We start from the raw sequence: 16,477 nt of genomic DNA, 5'->3' as shown, positions 1-16,477 counted from the left end.
ATATTTATAGTAAATGCAATTAAACGGAGGAGGAGGAGGAGGAGGAGGAGGAGGAAGTTAAACATTAGCAGTTGGCAGTTATTAAATCACACAGATAAAATATGCGGTGGAGAAATACAATAGAAAGGACTTGTAGGCAGCATGTCCTTGTTTCTTACCTTTCAGTAACAGCCAGTCACTTGTGTTCTTAGAGCAGTGGCCAGAGAATGGGGTAAATTATCCCAAATGGGGTAAAAAAATGGTAATAGACTGCCGAGACACAGCCGTGAAAGCATATGAATCTATATGCATGCCCGGCTGTGTCTCGGCAGCACAACGTCCATTAAGGTGCCCATACACTAGTAAGATTTATCTTCAGATCTGGCTGGTTGGAACAAAGACATGGTAATGGATGAGTGACAGTTTGTCAGTTTTCCAGCATTTCCAAGCAAATGGTCAACTGTCATTTTCTCTCATCCATAACCATGTGTTTGTTCCAACCAGCCAGATCTGAAGATAAATCTGCTTGTGTATGGCCACCTTTACTGTAAGTTACAGTACTGTAGTGTACAAGGACCTGATGCAGTGCGTCAGACCCTTGTGTTTAACAGGCTTCCCTGCGTGATGCCCCAGGCTCCGCCTCCAAGTCCACCCCCTTCTTTAGTAGAGTCATCTAGTTACTGCGCCATTCCGGCAGCACACAGTCTGTACTGCCGCTCTGGCGTCGAGTTTCTTTGCCTAGCTATAGGCTCCTGCCAAGATATACCCATCTCTAGTCTAGGGGAAAAAATTGCACAGGCTGTCACTATATCATCTTGTAATCCTGACACTGGATGTCACATGATCAATGGTTATACCACACACAGCCTGGCAGCCATTGATGATGATTACCATGTAGGTAATCATCATCATTATCAATGGCTGCCAGGCTGCGTACTGTGCTACCAGAATATATCATCAATTTTTGGGGGTACAGTGTGTATGACAATTATAAGATTTCCTTCCTTTAAAATCAAGGGGGTAACCGGCATATGTAAATATATTTTGGGGTAAAGTAAAAAAGTTCCCTGAACCCTGTCTTAGAGGGAATCGATCATGGTCATATTACTAATAGTTCTTTATTTGTGCTTTTTAACATTTTTAAATAACCAGATAGGTGATAGCTGCACATCAAGCCACAAGGGAAGGTGATTTTGGAAACATAAAGTTATATTATGTAGACATCACCTGGAAAGATGAATAAATTTATTTGTACAGACTCTATGGAACTCGCTTCCCCGCACAGTTCGAGAGGCTTCAACCCCTTCAAAAACAGACTCAAGACTTTCCTGTTGATTCAAGCATTTCCATAATTCCCTTAAGCATCGTTTATGAAAAGGTTTTATGTACTTTATTGTTCCTGTACTGTATTACATGTATTCTATCTGTTAAGCACCTTGAGTGCTATTGGAGAAAAAGCGGTATATAAATAAAATTATTATTATTATTATTGCATACCCTGCTTCAGAAGACTTATTAACCCTTCTAAAAAAAGACAAATGGAGGTGTTGCCCATAACAACTAATCGGATTCATTTTTCTAGTACACCAAGAGTGACCAAACCGGTCCCCCAGATCTCCTAACAGTCCATGTTTTCCAGGCTACCTGTGGATCTGTAGAATGAGTCTGTTTGGAATGCAGCACATTTGAAAACGTAACAGTTGGTAACGATGGCATCTGCGCACCAGCAGCTAGTAGTGGTCTGGAAAACATGACCTGTTGGTTGATCTTGAAGACTGATCTGGCCAGTCCTTATAATGGCCTCTAGAATCTGATATTGGGCACACACACACTTACTTGTCCTCTTCAGAAGATGTAATAAATCTGTCCCTAAAGTAAAGGCACTAGACCTGGGGAAGCCGTAAGAAACTAGGGGTAGATTTATCAAATCTCGGAGGGAGATGAAAGTACCAACCAAGCAACAGAAGCGGATTGGTTTATAGGAGCACCTCCACGTTATCTCTCTCCAATAATTGATATATCCCTCCCTATAAGATTTTTTGTTTGTTTTCTCCAGCACAGCAGCTTCCGTGCAGATGAGCCACAGCACCGTGACAGACAGTAGGCGTGATGTACACTCTGGGAGTGGTAGTCGCAGCTGCCTAGCCTGGATCGCTCCCAGTCTTGCAGTGGCAATTGGCTGTTTGATGGTTTATTCACAGCGATTAGAGTGGAGGTCGCACAGCAGCGCGCACACTAGATTGGAAGCTGATGTGTACAGAATGAAAACTGGGGAACACATGCTTTATTACAAAGCAGCAAGCTGCGGCGGGAAAAGGAGGATGTCCTGCATTGTATTATGCAGTATAATAGTGCCCAGTATGATGAGGAAATGGTGTATTCACCACATGGATACTGTAGGCTCATCTCTGCGAGGCGAATGTACATTAAAGTGTATTGGTCGGTCACACACAGTAGCAACAGGGATTTCAGTGGATACGTGAAGGTCAGGTAGAGACGTCGGCTAGGTTGTGCTAGAGAACCGCTCACATGAACAATTGTATGAGCAGAGTATCCTCCCGTAAATTAGAAATTTCGGTACTTGTGTGTCATCACGGCGCCCAGTACTCCATTTGCGTAGAGGGCTATTCACGGTAGTGAAATCGCATTGCATGCCATATAATATGATTTTTCTATCTAAAGTATTCACTGCTCTGTGTCAATGAATCCTCGCTCGCCACACTATATTAAATCAACTCCACGCCGACGTGGATAGTGGGGGTATGAAAAGGTTGGTCGGACGCGTACCGCTGCGCTCGCCATGCTTCGCGATCACGTCAATACTATGGGGGGGCCCTTAATAAATGACATATGTCATTTAATGCTATAGTACATTAAATGCCATTATAAGCGTCAAAATCGCATTGCATGCCATACCATAATGGCATGTGATGCAATGCGATGCGATTTCACTACGTTTGCGTACGTAGTAAAATCGGGCACCGTGCGAATACACAAGTACTGAAATTTCATATAGAGGACAAATGGAAGTGTTGCCCATAACAACCGGACTCCAGGTATCAATTTATAGAATGTATTATATCAGACCTGGCCAATCTGTAAGCTCTCCAGATGCTGTGAAACGTCATATCCCAGCATGCTTTGCAACAGTTATAGCATTTCATAATAGCAAAACTTTGGCAGTGAATGCTGGGACTGGTGGTTTCACAACAGCTGTATAGCAACAGGTTGGCCAGGCCTGAATTAGAATAGTGAGAAGCTGGTTGGTTGCTATTAGAAACTTCTCAATATGTCCTCTTTAGGAGGTTCAAGACAACTCCTCATTTGTTAGCTGTCATCTGACCATTTTCTTGCAGCTAATGGATTCGCCAGGTACTACCCAATTGACCCCAACACCCGAAATATAGCGGGGATTACACACAGCTGGAGCTCAATAACTCCTTGGAAACAAGATAAACTCCTAATCCCTCTTCGAAGTGCCTGACCCTCCCCGCAACCTATCCCTAAATCCCCCCCCTAGTGCCTAAACCTAATCCACCCCGCCATATTTACATTCGGCATCCCGGCAGTCAGGATTCCGGTACCCACCTCCTTATTAAGGTCAGGATTCCGATGCTGGTCTAATGGCAGTAGTTGGGATGTCTGTATTGTGAACGCTGTGCATCCCATAATTGGACAGCCCGATAATGACCACCAAACTAAAATCACACATATTTTGTTTTTACCCCAAAATATGATCACATCTAATTGGCTTCACGTCTTTGTGATATCATCTGTGTGTGTGTGACAGCAGCAGTGAGGAGAATGATGGGTGTGAACAGAATGGAGGCAGCAGGAAGACACAGTATAAACAAATGCAGAGGTAGTATAGCTTGTTCTCACAACTCCTAGTAGGAGGCTTTCCACATCTAACAGACGTCTCCTAAAGCAAATGCCGAAGCTCTGCTCAGGACACATCCTGCCAGCTGTGCAGCATCTTCCAGTGTCTGACTGCCATACCGCGCACAGGGACAGTGTATGCTGTACATAGCTCTCTTTTCTAACAGGCTACGAGAAGATTAAGTCAGGCCAACCCCAATCATACCTCCTTTCTGGACTTAACCACACCTCCAAACATAGCTTCACCACCAATAATGCTCCTTATCTCATTAGACTTCCCTACCAATGACATAAACATTAAACACATTTCTATATGACTGGTAGGATGTCTCCTGGAGGTGAAAGGGATTATGGGTCAGAGGGGGAAAACCATGGTATCTGTACTGAAAGGTGCGTTCTGAAAGTTAGTTTACTGCTTCCATAATTTCATTAGGCAGCTTCAGAGTCTGTTCCTCTTTGTTTCTCTGCAGGGCTGCATGCACTGTGACAGAGAACCCCTCACATCCTAGAATAGCACTGGTTTTGCTTAACTAGATGATTTTCAAGGTCTAAATTTACAATAAACAAAGACGTTTTCAATAAGACAAGGAAGAAGGCAGGATGTACGAGCTTCCCCTCATCTGATGACAGGAGATAGTTGAAAACCGTAACGCATGATAATGTAGCGTAAATTAGAGCTACAAAGTAAATACAAAAAGACTTTTACAGGACGATCCCCGTAACAATTGAAAACACAATAATGCGTGTGTGTGTAGTACGCTTTATCTTAGCACCCAACACTCTTAACAGCGAGAAATGTGATTAAGCTACTGGGAACGGACAATGACATTTGCACTTGGGAAGAAGGGGTGGGAGACAAACAGATTCAATCCAAGGGTCTCAGTTCAAAAACAAACTTTGTTTATTTAAGGCCAACAGTTTGATGGTAATAAATAGTGGACTATATTCTTCTACTACCAGATGTTTATCATGCACGTAGTACAGTTATAAATACGGACTGGCCTATGCTGCAGAATACAAAGAGCCTGAGCGGAGGGTAAAGTATTTGGCAATAACAAGTCTGAAAAAGTTTTCAACTTAAATTTTATACAATACTTTATAAAAGGAAAAAAAAAAAATCAACACATCGATGTAAAGTATATATATATATATATATATATATATATATATATATATATATATATATATATATATATATATATATATATATATATATATATATATATATATATGTCTGTTATACACAGCGGAGTATTCCATTCTCTGTTCTGAACAAATATCCACGAGAATGCAGAATATTTTAATTCACTAGGTGACATAACTGAGGCATGAAAGATCCTTCGTTCCTCTGTCACGTTGATTCTTCCCAGTCAATAAAGGAGCTGAATACTGGTTCTGCCCCAATGTGTGCAGATGGTGGTGTCACTTTGCTAGTGCAGGCAGCACCCAGGTATCACCCGTTAAGGGTTACATCATAATGCCGACACCTCCGCAGTAATAGAAGCCGGGTTCTGCAATGTAACATTCCATGCAGCACTTGGCTCCTGTCACAGTGGAGGAGCTGGCACTTCAGATGGTCTCCCGGGGCAGTCCAGCATCTCCTGGACCCCTGGAGTGATGAAAGGAGTGGTGCGTGCACGGGGGATCAGGCCATGCCCCTTCCCATGAAGCCACACAGCGTGCACATTGGGAGTCTACAGACTGCACCAGGTGTCAATCCACTTGTATTTAAATAGAAACTTCAGAAATATGTAGGAAACTGGATGATATTTACAGCAATCTTTTAAAGTTAAGAAAGTTCTACAATATCAGCTATTTCTTCAGTAATTGCTGTGTACAAGGCAATCATTTATGTTTAAATGGTTTATCCTGGGGCGTAACAAAATACATCATCAAAGTAAATGATTACACAAATGGGGAGGAGCCTATATGGGTTATAGGAGTACATTCAGACATATCCGACCAGTGCAATTAGTGGCTACTACATGCCGCCTGAATACGTACCACTTCCAGATCTGATCTAGAACACATGCCTCATGTGTAGAACAGGGCACCCATGGAGACAAACATGTTACATTCTTTTCACCCAAAGAGAATATATATAAAGATAAGAAAGTAATTCTGTATTCCTGTGTATAGGTTTCTGCTAAACGTCAGCTTGAATACAATAAAATATTTGCAATTTATATACATTTATACTGTATTTTATAACATTAATACTTTACACCAGTATGACCAAAAACAGGATTTCCAGTCAATAGTAAATATTATTTGTCCCTCAGCATCATTTGCGTTAAATATTGGTCCAAATCTGGTATTCAGTTTAATGATGGGGGTCGGTCCGTGTTCCAGAGAAGCTCAACGTATGGCCATTTGGTCTGTAGACAACGTTTGATGGGAGTATCGTCCGTCTGTAGTCTTGGGTCTTCAAAACCCATGACGGCTGTTCCTTCATAGTAAGTAATCTGAAATCAAAGAAAGGTGGCATTAAATCACTACGGAAAATATTGGAAAATACCATTACGTAGCATTGAATAAGCAATCCCAATAACAAAAACAAAAGAAAAAAAAAAAAGTATAACAACGGGTTTGGAAATTTCTGAGCTCCCTGTTCAATTGCACAGGATCCCGGTCATGTACGAGCTGGCTTGCTCCAAACTGAGTTAGATCCTTAATTATTTATTAACAGTTACTTATATAGCGCACACATATTCGGCAGCGCTTTACAGAGAATATTTAAACACTCACATCAGCCCCTGCCCCAGTGGAGCTTACAATCTATATTCCCTACCACATGTACATGCGTACACAGACATTCTATGGTTAATTTTTGTTAGTAGCCAAATAACCTACCAGTATATTTTTTGGATTGTGGGAGGAAATCGGAGTACCCGGAGGAAACTCACGAAAACACGGGGAGACTATACAAACTCCACACAGTTAGGGCCATGGTGGTAATTGAACCCATGACCTCAGTGCTGTGAGTAATGCTAACCAATACACCGTCCGTGCTGCCCTTAGGCATACAGTGACTGCAGTGAAGAGATATAATGGGTCGATCAACTTTCACTGATAAACAAGTGTCGTGACAGAAAGCACCACTGGAGATAATTTATCTTTTTTTATTATTATTTAACCCCCCCCCCCCCCAATGAGTGCTAAAAGTGCAGCTGTATTTGGCTGCAGCTGGCTCCATGCAGCGCAACCTTATAGCTCCATTGTTTCCCAGTACTGTCTACTTAAGGGACCACTGACAAAGAATACAGTAGAATGGTTATCTGGTGTAGGCTTATTTTTGAACAAAAACTCCCACAGCCCCAGAAAAACTATGGTCTTCTAGTCGTTTATAGAAGCTGCTTGTATGTATGTCAATGGGGACCGGTGGCGGCAGCATATGGTGGCTGGGAGCTCCGTGGCCACGGCCGTCTCATGCGCGCGTGCCCTCTGGTGGGTGCTGGTGATGGAAGCGCCAGCCCCTGCAAGAGCAAGCGGCGCTCCATCTGTAGAAGCTGATTGGGCAGTGCATTACCTTCCACTTTATCACTTCTCCAGGCTTAATACATCTGCCCCACAAGGCTACATTTGCTTATTAAAGAAAATGCAGATATAAAAAGCATATAGCATATAGAGGGGCAAATGTATAGAACTGAAAAAATGACAATTGATGCCCCCTTTCAGACCGCACTTTGGAAACGGTATATTGCCGGTTTTTTTACCGTTTTAAAAGGGTAATCTGTGCGGTCTGAAAGGTGCAGATCCAATTAACCGGTTTGAAAATACCGTTTTTTCAAACCGGTTAAAATGCAGGGTCCTACCCATTTCAGACCCGGTATTTTGGGATCAAAATCGGGTCTGAAACGGTATTTAGGACCCAGCCAATGAGCTGGGTCCTAAATTCAGCGCAGTGAATATTTAATGAGCGCTCATTAAATATTCATAGCACTGGAGCCGCCCACCGCCGACCCCCCTGCGCGCGTTAACATTACCCGATCTCCCGGGGTAACATCCCCTGATCTCCCAGTGCAGTCTTCAGCCCCCCTCCCCTCCGTGCAGCCGGTACCTGAGTTCGGTTGCAGATCCCGGCAGTAGTAAGGACCGATGCGCTTATAAAAAAAAGTGACTTTCGGAAAATGTCTGCCCCCACACGAAAGACAGTTTTTAAAAATGGATTTTTCTATGGGGCAGACATTTTCCGAAAGTCACTTTTTTTATAAGCGCATCGGTCCTTACTACTGCTGGGATCTGCAACCGAACTCAGGTACCGGCTGCACGGAGGGGAGGGGGGAGCTGCACGGAGGGGAGGGGGGGCTGCACGGAGGGGAGGGGGGAGAGGGAGGCGGCGCTGAAGGCTGCACTGGCTTTGACCCTGTATTTGGAAAGTTTCCAAAAACGGGTCTACCAGTGTCAAAAAAATCTGCACTTAAACGGTAATATACCGTTTAAGAGGTGCGGTGTGAAAGGGGTTTTACCTGGCAGACCCGTTTTTGGAAACGTTTTCAAATACAGGGTCAAAGCCAGTTATGCGGTCTGAAAGCAGCATAAGAGTCAATTGGCTGGCGAGTCATCACCTTCTACTTTATCATCAATTTACCATGATTACTATATATGGCCTGTCGTTTCTTTCATGACTCTGTAGCAACCAGAAAATCTGCCACCTTCAATTTATTTTACCTGCATCAGGTGATCAATAAATCTACATTTTTTTATCAACTTTCAATTCAAAAGGTAACTGCAGAACAAATGGAAAATCAAAAATCCTAAAGAACAAAAGTGTGGCAGACAATTCTGTGCTGGTCCCTGTTTATTGTTCAGTTGCCTTGGTTACAACATCACACAATTATTTACAAGATAGAATGAAGAATAGCAAGTATGCATTATGAGAGAGTAAGCAGTACCCCGGCCAATAATTTAACAAACAAGGCTAAGAATACTTGGGCTCACTGCTCATGGAAATACATTTCCCCAAAAGAGAGGCGTACATGTCATCTCACAATCAGCAGCGGAGCTGTGAATTGTTACACATTGCTTACATTACAGACTTTTAGGTCCCAATGTAGAAGACATATACATGATTGAATCGGTCTCTTTCATATGTGATTTAAGGCAAAACGCTGTAATGCTGGGGAACATGTGGGATGCTTCCACCTACGCATAGGATTATTATAAATTTTTTTTAGTGTTCAACAAGAGGATTCTAGAACTTTATTTAAAGCACTCAGTATATATATAAAAAAAAAAAAAAACATTGCAACATAATAGGTACAAGGGGACTTTAAATTATAGATTACCCCCCCCCCCCCCCATTCTTTCTAGGAGCACCCGCTATGTTTATCCAGGTCCCACAGGAGAGTGTAAAGAGGAAAAAATATGGGGTAGGAACGTTCTCAGACAACGAGAGCACAATGGGTGGACACCCAAGTCCTCTAGTTGACTCAATAAAAGTTTTTTCTAGAAGTATGAAAAAGTGGGGTGGGGTTTGACAGTGAGCAGCTGCAAACCCAGAATACCATTCTATGTTTATATGGATCAAAAAGGGATGAGATTACCTGAAGGATAAAAAAAGGGGCAGACTAGACGGGCCAAATGGTTCTTATCTGCCGTCAAATTCTAGGTTTCAAATGCTATGTTTTTACCATGTGGCGACCATATACAGTTGCTCGCACCATGTGCCTTGTCTTCAGATTTTCAGGAACAGGTTGGCCAGACTCACTGGAGAGCTAACAAATACTGCAAGAGATCCACTTAGCAAACACCTACTGAGAGGCCAGTAACCCCTTTTTTTGTGTATCGTAGAGTAGCAAGACCATCTGTCTTACGGACATCCCTTTTCCTCCAAACAGAAGCCTGTAAAGCCCAAATATCAGATCCCTCGTCTTTTAGATGCACAAAAAGGTAAAGTTAGAACCACAATGTCTTTATATATGCGAAAATCAGCAACCACTGTTGCGGCTTGGCCCAGAGGGCAGCTTTATCCTCATGGAAAAGGAGACCTAAAAGGACAGCATCCAGCTCTGAACTCTCCTCATTGTGGAAATAGACAAAGGTGACAGTCTCCTAGGTGACAAACTATCAATCGTGAACTTATTCACCCTGAGCTAAGTTTACAAGGACTTCAAGTTAAGAACAAAATGAAAACCTTTGTTTTCTTCCCCAGGAATAGATCTGAACGGTTTCCAAAAATGTGGTTGCCCGTCTGGACACGGAATGACATCCTCCAAGGAGTATAGAGACTGAATGATCAACAGAGTAAAAATGTTGTCTCTATGGTGTGTGATATAGGCTAAGAGAGGAGTCTAGGAAATCTATGACCGATCTTCAGCACATGATGGCTCTTACCCAGGAGCCTGTAGTAGAATAGAACCACTGATCCAAAAGAGAAGCATACAAGCTTCTACCCCCAGCCTTGCAAGTGACAGGTGCTAGTCATAATGTCTGCCTGCCTGGCTTCTTCAAATCCAAGCAACATCTATGCAGACCCCCCACTTGAGGGATGGCCTTGAAACACCGGACACCTCATATCACTGAAATAAAGAAAATTCTGAAACCTAGGACTATTAAGACCAGACGAATTTACCACCATGAATTAACAAGCCCAAACAATGACCTGATCCAACTCAGGACTGAACCTGGTCATCTTACTCCACATAAATTCTCACCTCAACATGACCAGGGGTGCCGGATAACCTCCTGACAGTCTGGATTCCGATGGCCAGTACACTGATGTCGGAATCTCGACGGTTAAAAGCCAGAAAGTCAGGATCCCAACATACATGGGCTAGTCTCCCTTGTGGGGTCCACCTCACCCCCATAGAGGGGAAATAGAACTTATGGCATGCGCAGCGAGCCACTGAGTCCGCAGAATGGTGACCGTAACGAGCCCACAAGAGGCTTCTTTGTGCTCATCCTACTGTCTGAGTACCGGCAGTTGGGAATCGGATGTCAGTCTAATGGCCGTCAGAATCCCGAATGTCGGACCCCCATACTACACACTATCCAAAGCTGCATCACCGAGGTACCCTACGGCCTTCCGGCATTGCTCAAATAAATTAAAGCAACTCTGCCTTTGGACTACTGAACTAAGTTTTTAGAAAGTTCCATATTCCATATGCCCACTGCCTTAATTAATCAAGAGGACACTATAATAATCCTTAGGGCAGGCATGTCCAAACTGTGGCCCTCCAGCTGTTGTGAAACTACAATTCCCATCAGGCCTTGCCACAGTTTCGCTATTAGGGAATGCTAAAACTTTGGAAAGGCATGCTGGGATGTGTAGTTTCACAACAGCTAGAGGGCCACAGTTTGGACATGCCTGCCTTGGGGGGACCCTAGCTACTACAAAAGTGATCTCCTCCCTCTGATCTGATAAATCCTTAAGGGATGCCATACCAGAGGTGGAAATGGGGTTTACCAATCCCAAAATGGAAGCATGCACAAGAGCAACTCATGGGAGCCAAAAACCAGCTGCACAACCCAATTAGGGTAGTCAGCCACACTGCTAACAGAAAACCTCCCTCAGAGGTCTCACTGAATGCGGGATTGGTTTTACATACAATGGAGCATCTGGTGCAAATCATTTGCTGCCTTGACCGGTCCAGAATGCGATCATTGCTAAACTAGACAGTGTTCCAGGCAGGTGTGGAGTATAAGCACCCCTATCACAAATCTCCATTGTTAGACATATAAGTACTATATATAGCAGCTTGAGAACAGTTTGGATACCAGTGGGATGAATGATGTATTGTTGAAATGAGGCAAATGTTTCCCCCTATCGCCCACCTACAGTAGTTACACCCGCTTTCCATTTATAGACTGCGCACACCAAATGCTCTTTTTCCATCCTTGATCTAGTCATTTCAGGATGTGCTAGGCTGTTAGTCATTGCCAAGGGTTGCTATTGCCAACGTCACCAGCTTGTATATTTGAATTACTTATCCTATTCCATTAAGCTCTATAAACTGCAATAAATAATGCATGGAAGGCGATGCTTGGCTGTACAATCTCACTCCATCTCATAAACATTTCTGTAAGCTTCAGCTAGAAAACCCCACAGACTTTCAAAGGGCGGAATTGTAAAATGCTTCAAGGGGAAAAATGAGCATTCATAAAAAAATGTAACAATATAAAACTTATATAGGCAAGAACGTGGAATTAAACATAAAGCAGCAGTTGGACATTGACAGACACTTCTTTTGTTCTTCCATACAGTTCTTCCTTCCACTAATCTTAGCATCCACCATTAGTAAGAAGAGACATCTTTATGTATATGAGAAACTCATTTCACCATTTAACGCATCGTTAGTCTTATGGAAATGTTGACTTGTCTTATTTGCAATCTGAAAAGTTAGTGAGAGTTTGCAATAATGCAAAGATATTGGCTCTCTCGAAACTTTCCTCCACTGGTCCTAAACCTTCTACATCATAATTGTAGTAATTACAACTTCACTTGGCACCCTTCCAAAATTAAATACTTACTAGTTAATATAACTAGTCATTATGATACTATATATACGGCTAATTTCGCCCCATTGTTTATGGCTATTACATTGGACCTCATCCCCTGATCTTTTCCAGACCCTCCATGTCCTCAAAACCTGCTTGCCGCATCTCCAAAAATGGTTTATGCTTTTTGTCTGTAGGCTTAAACCACCTTGTATTAATTTTGAAACTCTTAGATACCCCGCCTCCAATGGTGTAACCGTATTCCCTGATGTTATTCTCTATTACTATGCAACCCATTTAAGCCAAGCTGTAGCATGGCTCACGTCTTCTCAAGCCCCATATGGATCTCCGTAGAAGCTTATTCTTGTAATATACATTCAATGTCCTTGATTATAGGACTAGCTCCTCCAAATAAACCTATCATTGCATGGACACATAACACTTTTGCTTTTACCTTCTTGATATGGGATTATTGCAATAAACACTTTGACATTACCTCATACCCCTCTAAAATTACTTCTCTATGGCATAATCCAGCATTTCCCCCTGGATCACAGGTGGTTTTCCTCATGGTCTACAGGTGGTATCAGAGTCGTATATATCGTTTACTTGATTCAGGTTGCTATGCTTCACAGGATACCCTACAGAACAAATGTCACTTGCCTACTATAAAATGTAATACTTACATCCAAACCAGTCATTTTTTTTCCAACTCTACGCCTCAGTTCGTTCTCCAGACCTTTAACCCTGGTCGAATCCCTCTGCCTAAATCATCCCTTTCGCAAGGGGGTTATTTCGACCTTGTATAACTACTTCATGCCAAGCTCCCAAACACCCCTAATCTCAAGCTCCAATGGGTGAAGGATCTGGGAAACCCACCCGATGACGACTCTTTGTCTATCATATGCAAGATGGTAGCTAAAGCCTCCATTGCCTCCTCAAGTATAGCTAATTAATCTCAACAAGCTTGCAGATGAGCTTTCTATGCAGATCAGTAATGCTGCTCAATGTTTAAAATCACTAAGCAATGGAAATGTACTGATCCTCCATCCCACCCACAGCTCCTAAACAAAATATGTCATTTGATAGCCATGACGAAAAGATCTTCACATCACCTCATACAAGTTCCTCTTGGTATAGTCCGATTGGTTATTGCATAATAACACTACCACACAGGGAGCCAACCGGTTTTTCAGGCCTCCTATTTTGATTTGCTCTAGTTATAGCCAAGACTCCTCCTATGTCTGTCATTTTTATTATTTAATGAGTTTACGAATCTAACCCGGACTAGGCTGTCTTCTACTTTTCTTCTTGCTGTACACCTCTTTCTCCTCTTTTCTCTTATTGTACAGTATACCTTTTTCTTTTTTCGCATATAAAATTTTATTTTTTCCTACCACTTCTTTCTTCTCCATTCGGTATCCTCTGTGTGATTCTTTGTGGTCTGCAGATACCTATAGTTTTGTATTTAGCGGTTATAATATAAAATTTATGCATGCGGTACTTTAAATCAAAAGCAGAATAGCAGCCGCCCTGTGGCATGCATTTCAGTTTGCAGAAGTGGATATCTGTTATCGAGGTACACTGCTACGGTGTCCATGTCGGGACAAAAAAAGTGAAACACTTATGGCGCCATTTTGACAGTCGACTTTCCCATTGTTGACCTAATGCTTGTGTCGACCTTAGCCATGTCGAAATATTTAATGTGTAGACCTAAGCCCTGTTGACCTTTAACAGTCAACCTTCATAATGTTGACTCTAGGACCCATACCCTGCCAAACAGTCCTTCCTGGCGAGCCAGGTCCCACACGAGTGACCTAGCGCTGAGCATCTCTTTTGTCCAGATTTGCATCGTCACAAAGCAACAAACCCCCTTTTGTCGCCGTGCATTCAGTTACACACAGTTGCCTATATAATTAAACCAGAACAGTCTTGCGAAGCGTTTTTGTTGCATCACATTGTGACCAGGACACAAATAAGGGAGAAAGATACTAACCCACTCGATGGAGCTCGCTCATGCCAGGAGTCTTGGTGGCATGGCGTATTGGGGCTAGGCGTATCTGCACATGTGTTATTCCAGGGCTCTACGTTTAAAGGACAGTTCTCGAAAATAAAAAACACATTTGTGTTACCAGTTCAGGAGAGTGTCAATGGCACTTACCTTTTCGTTGTGATTGGACTGCCTTAGTCCATTGTAATGATACACACTAAAGGATTCTGGAACTTTTGAACCCTTACAAAAAAAAAAAATACAGTATTATAAAAATGCACAGTAAATTACAAGTGGAACACAGACTGAAAACCAAAAAAGCCCAACAAAACAAGGAAAACAATAATGGAAAAGGGGTAACTGTAGTGCACATGGGGGCATATGTTGAAAGTAGATATAGCTTTCATTTTGACAAACTCCAGAATCTTTGCACATAGATCTGTTTCATTAATGAAACCTGATGGCAGATTGCACCCATTAAAAAAAAAAAAAAAAAACCTGTCCCAGTTATTTTCCTAGCGGCAGTCCCCATTTAATTACAGTATGCCCGGCCTCTCGCGGACCACCAAAGGCAATAGGAATACGACGCAACATACAGTACTGTACCTGCTCGGGAAAGAACTCCTGAAGGAACAGGCCCAGTAATATGATCCCCAGCCCTTCTGGGTCTAATTTGGTCTTCATGAGGTTTACACTAGAAAACATTGGAAATCAAACAATAAGCAGGGAGTATGTTCCTTGCCGCGGTCCTGAAGTATGCGGTACTGCACAGTGTTTCTCCTGCCAATGATTGCAGTTCTATTTTCAGATTTCAGGAGACATTCATCAGAATGGCATCTTGTTCGCCAAACGGGGCTTTATTTTAAGACTGTATAATCTTATGATTAAAACCAAAACAGTGATCATAATTTTGGGAGACAGTACCTTATTAGGAAAACATTTCTCAGATCCGAGGACGTAGTAAGCAAACCTGTGCTTGAGATGCAACAAGTCTGTGCCGTGCAAGTTACAAAATGAAATACAAGTAGAGAAAAAAAAAAAACACATACAAAGGCTGCGCAGGCCAATCAGCAATTCCCACAATACATTTATTACAATATTAATGATCATCATTCTGAGGAAGCTGCTGCTGATAATTCTAGGCGACAAAATGCGTCAACCAATTTACTCTGGAATACCGATGACTTTTTGATTTATTAGACCAATCAATTTTGGTCCAGCTCTCCAAATAGTTACAACTTTTGGATACGCACCAGCAGCTGGGGGACACATGGAACTAAGGAGACATATCCTTATAGACGTACGTACCACACTGCAAGTTTTTAAAAAAAAAAAAAAAAATTGCATCTGAATGTTGAATCTAAGGACTGGCATACTAACTATAACTAAATACTAATATACTGGACTTTCATTAGGACCTTCCCTACTAACATCACCATCTCTGGACAGTATTGGAGGCTGCTAATCTCTGGGACATGAGTGGTACAGGGGTGCAACAGTCGGGACCCCGACAGTCAGTAGCCCAAACTCAGGATCCCGACTCAAATGACGCAAAAAGCATGGTGAGCGCAACTAAGCCCCTTGCGGGCTCGCTGCGCTCGCCACCTATTCTATTCTCCCTCTATGGGGGTCGTGAACCCCCACAAGGGAAAATAGCAGGTGGCCGTCGGGAACCCGGCTGTCATTGTTTTGACAGTCGGGATCATGACGTCGGGTAAATGCCTGTCGGGATCCCGTCCGGCACCCCTCTGGGACATACCCATTAAACCTACCACATGACTTTTCCTGTCATATATACTTTCTATATCGGTTCCTTTAATTCCTAATTATGTGAACTATTGTGATTTTATGTATATTCACTGGCCAGTGAGTGTTTGCTAATATTGTAATACATGTATCGTGAGAATTGTTGATTGGCCTGCGCAGCCTTCGTATGTTTTTTTTTCCCTGTCTTTTGGTACAAATCAGCAAGCATTCCTTTGAAAGGACTACTGCAGGGGGTCTAAATATCTTGAAATGAATTATAATGGTCTGAATAAGTGCCAGATTACAGGATGTACAGTAGGTCTGTTGAAATCAGGTCTGGTTACCGGGTAGATCCTACCTGCCACCCCAACAAACTAGAGATTAGCTTTGAATAGACAGACACAGTGGAACTACAGTAGATTGCTGAAAGACCATATAGGATCG

At 42.5% G+C, this 16,477-nt stretch overlaps 1 protein-coding gene across 2 annotated transcripts in view; it reads right to left on the bottom strand.

Moving 5' to 3' along the window:
* Nucleotides 1–5,079: 5,079 nt before the first annotated feature.
* The window catches only part of MINDY3 (MINDY lysine 48 deubiquitinase 3), a 103,479-nt gene continuing 92,081 nt past the window's right edge, over nucleotides 5,080–16,477 (bottom strand). For both annotated transcript variants that reach the window (XM_083189388.1, XM_083189389.1), the window contains exons 14-16: nucleotides 14,894–14,981; nucleotides 14,459–14,530; nucleotides 5,080–6,323 (exon numbers count right to left, since the gene is read on the bottom strand). In XM_083189388.1, coding sequence (XP_083045514.1) covers nucleotides 6,177–6,323; nucleotides 14,459–14,530; nucleotides 14,894–14,981 — 307 coding nt within the window. In that variant the 3' untranslated portion in view covers nucleotides 5,080–6,176. The remainder of the gene's footprint in view (nucleotides 6,324–14,458; nucleotides 14,531–14,893; nucleotides 14,982–16,477) is intronic.

Source organism: Crinia signifera, chromosome 5 (assembly GCF_055691185.1).
Source record: "Crinia signifera chromosome 5, ASM5569118v1, whole genome shotgun sequence".
NCBI lineage: Eukaryota > Metazoa > Chordata > Amphibia > Anura > Myobatrachidae > Crinia > Crinia signifera.
This window is presented reverse-complemented; position numbering and strand designations above follow the sequence as displayed.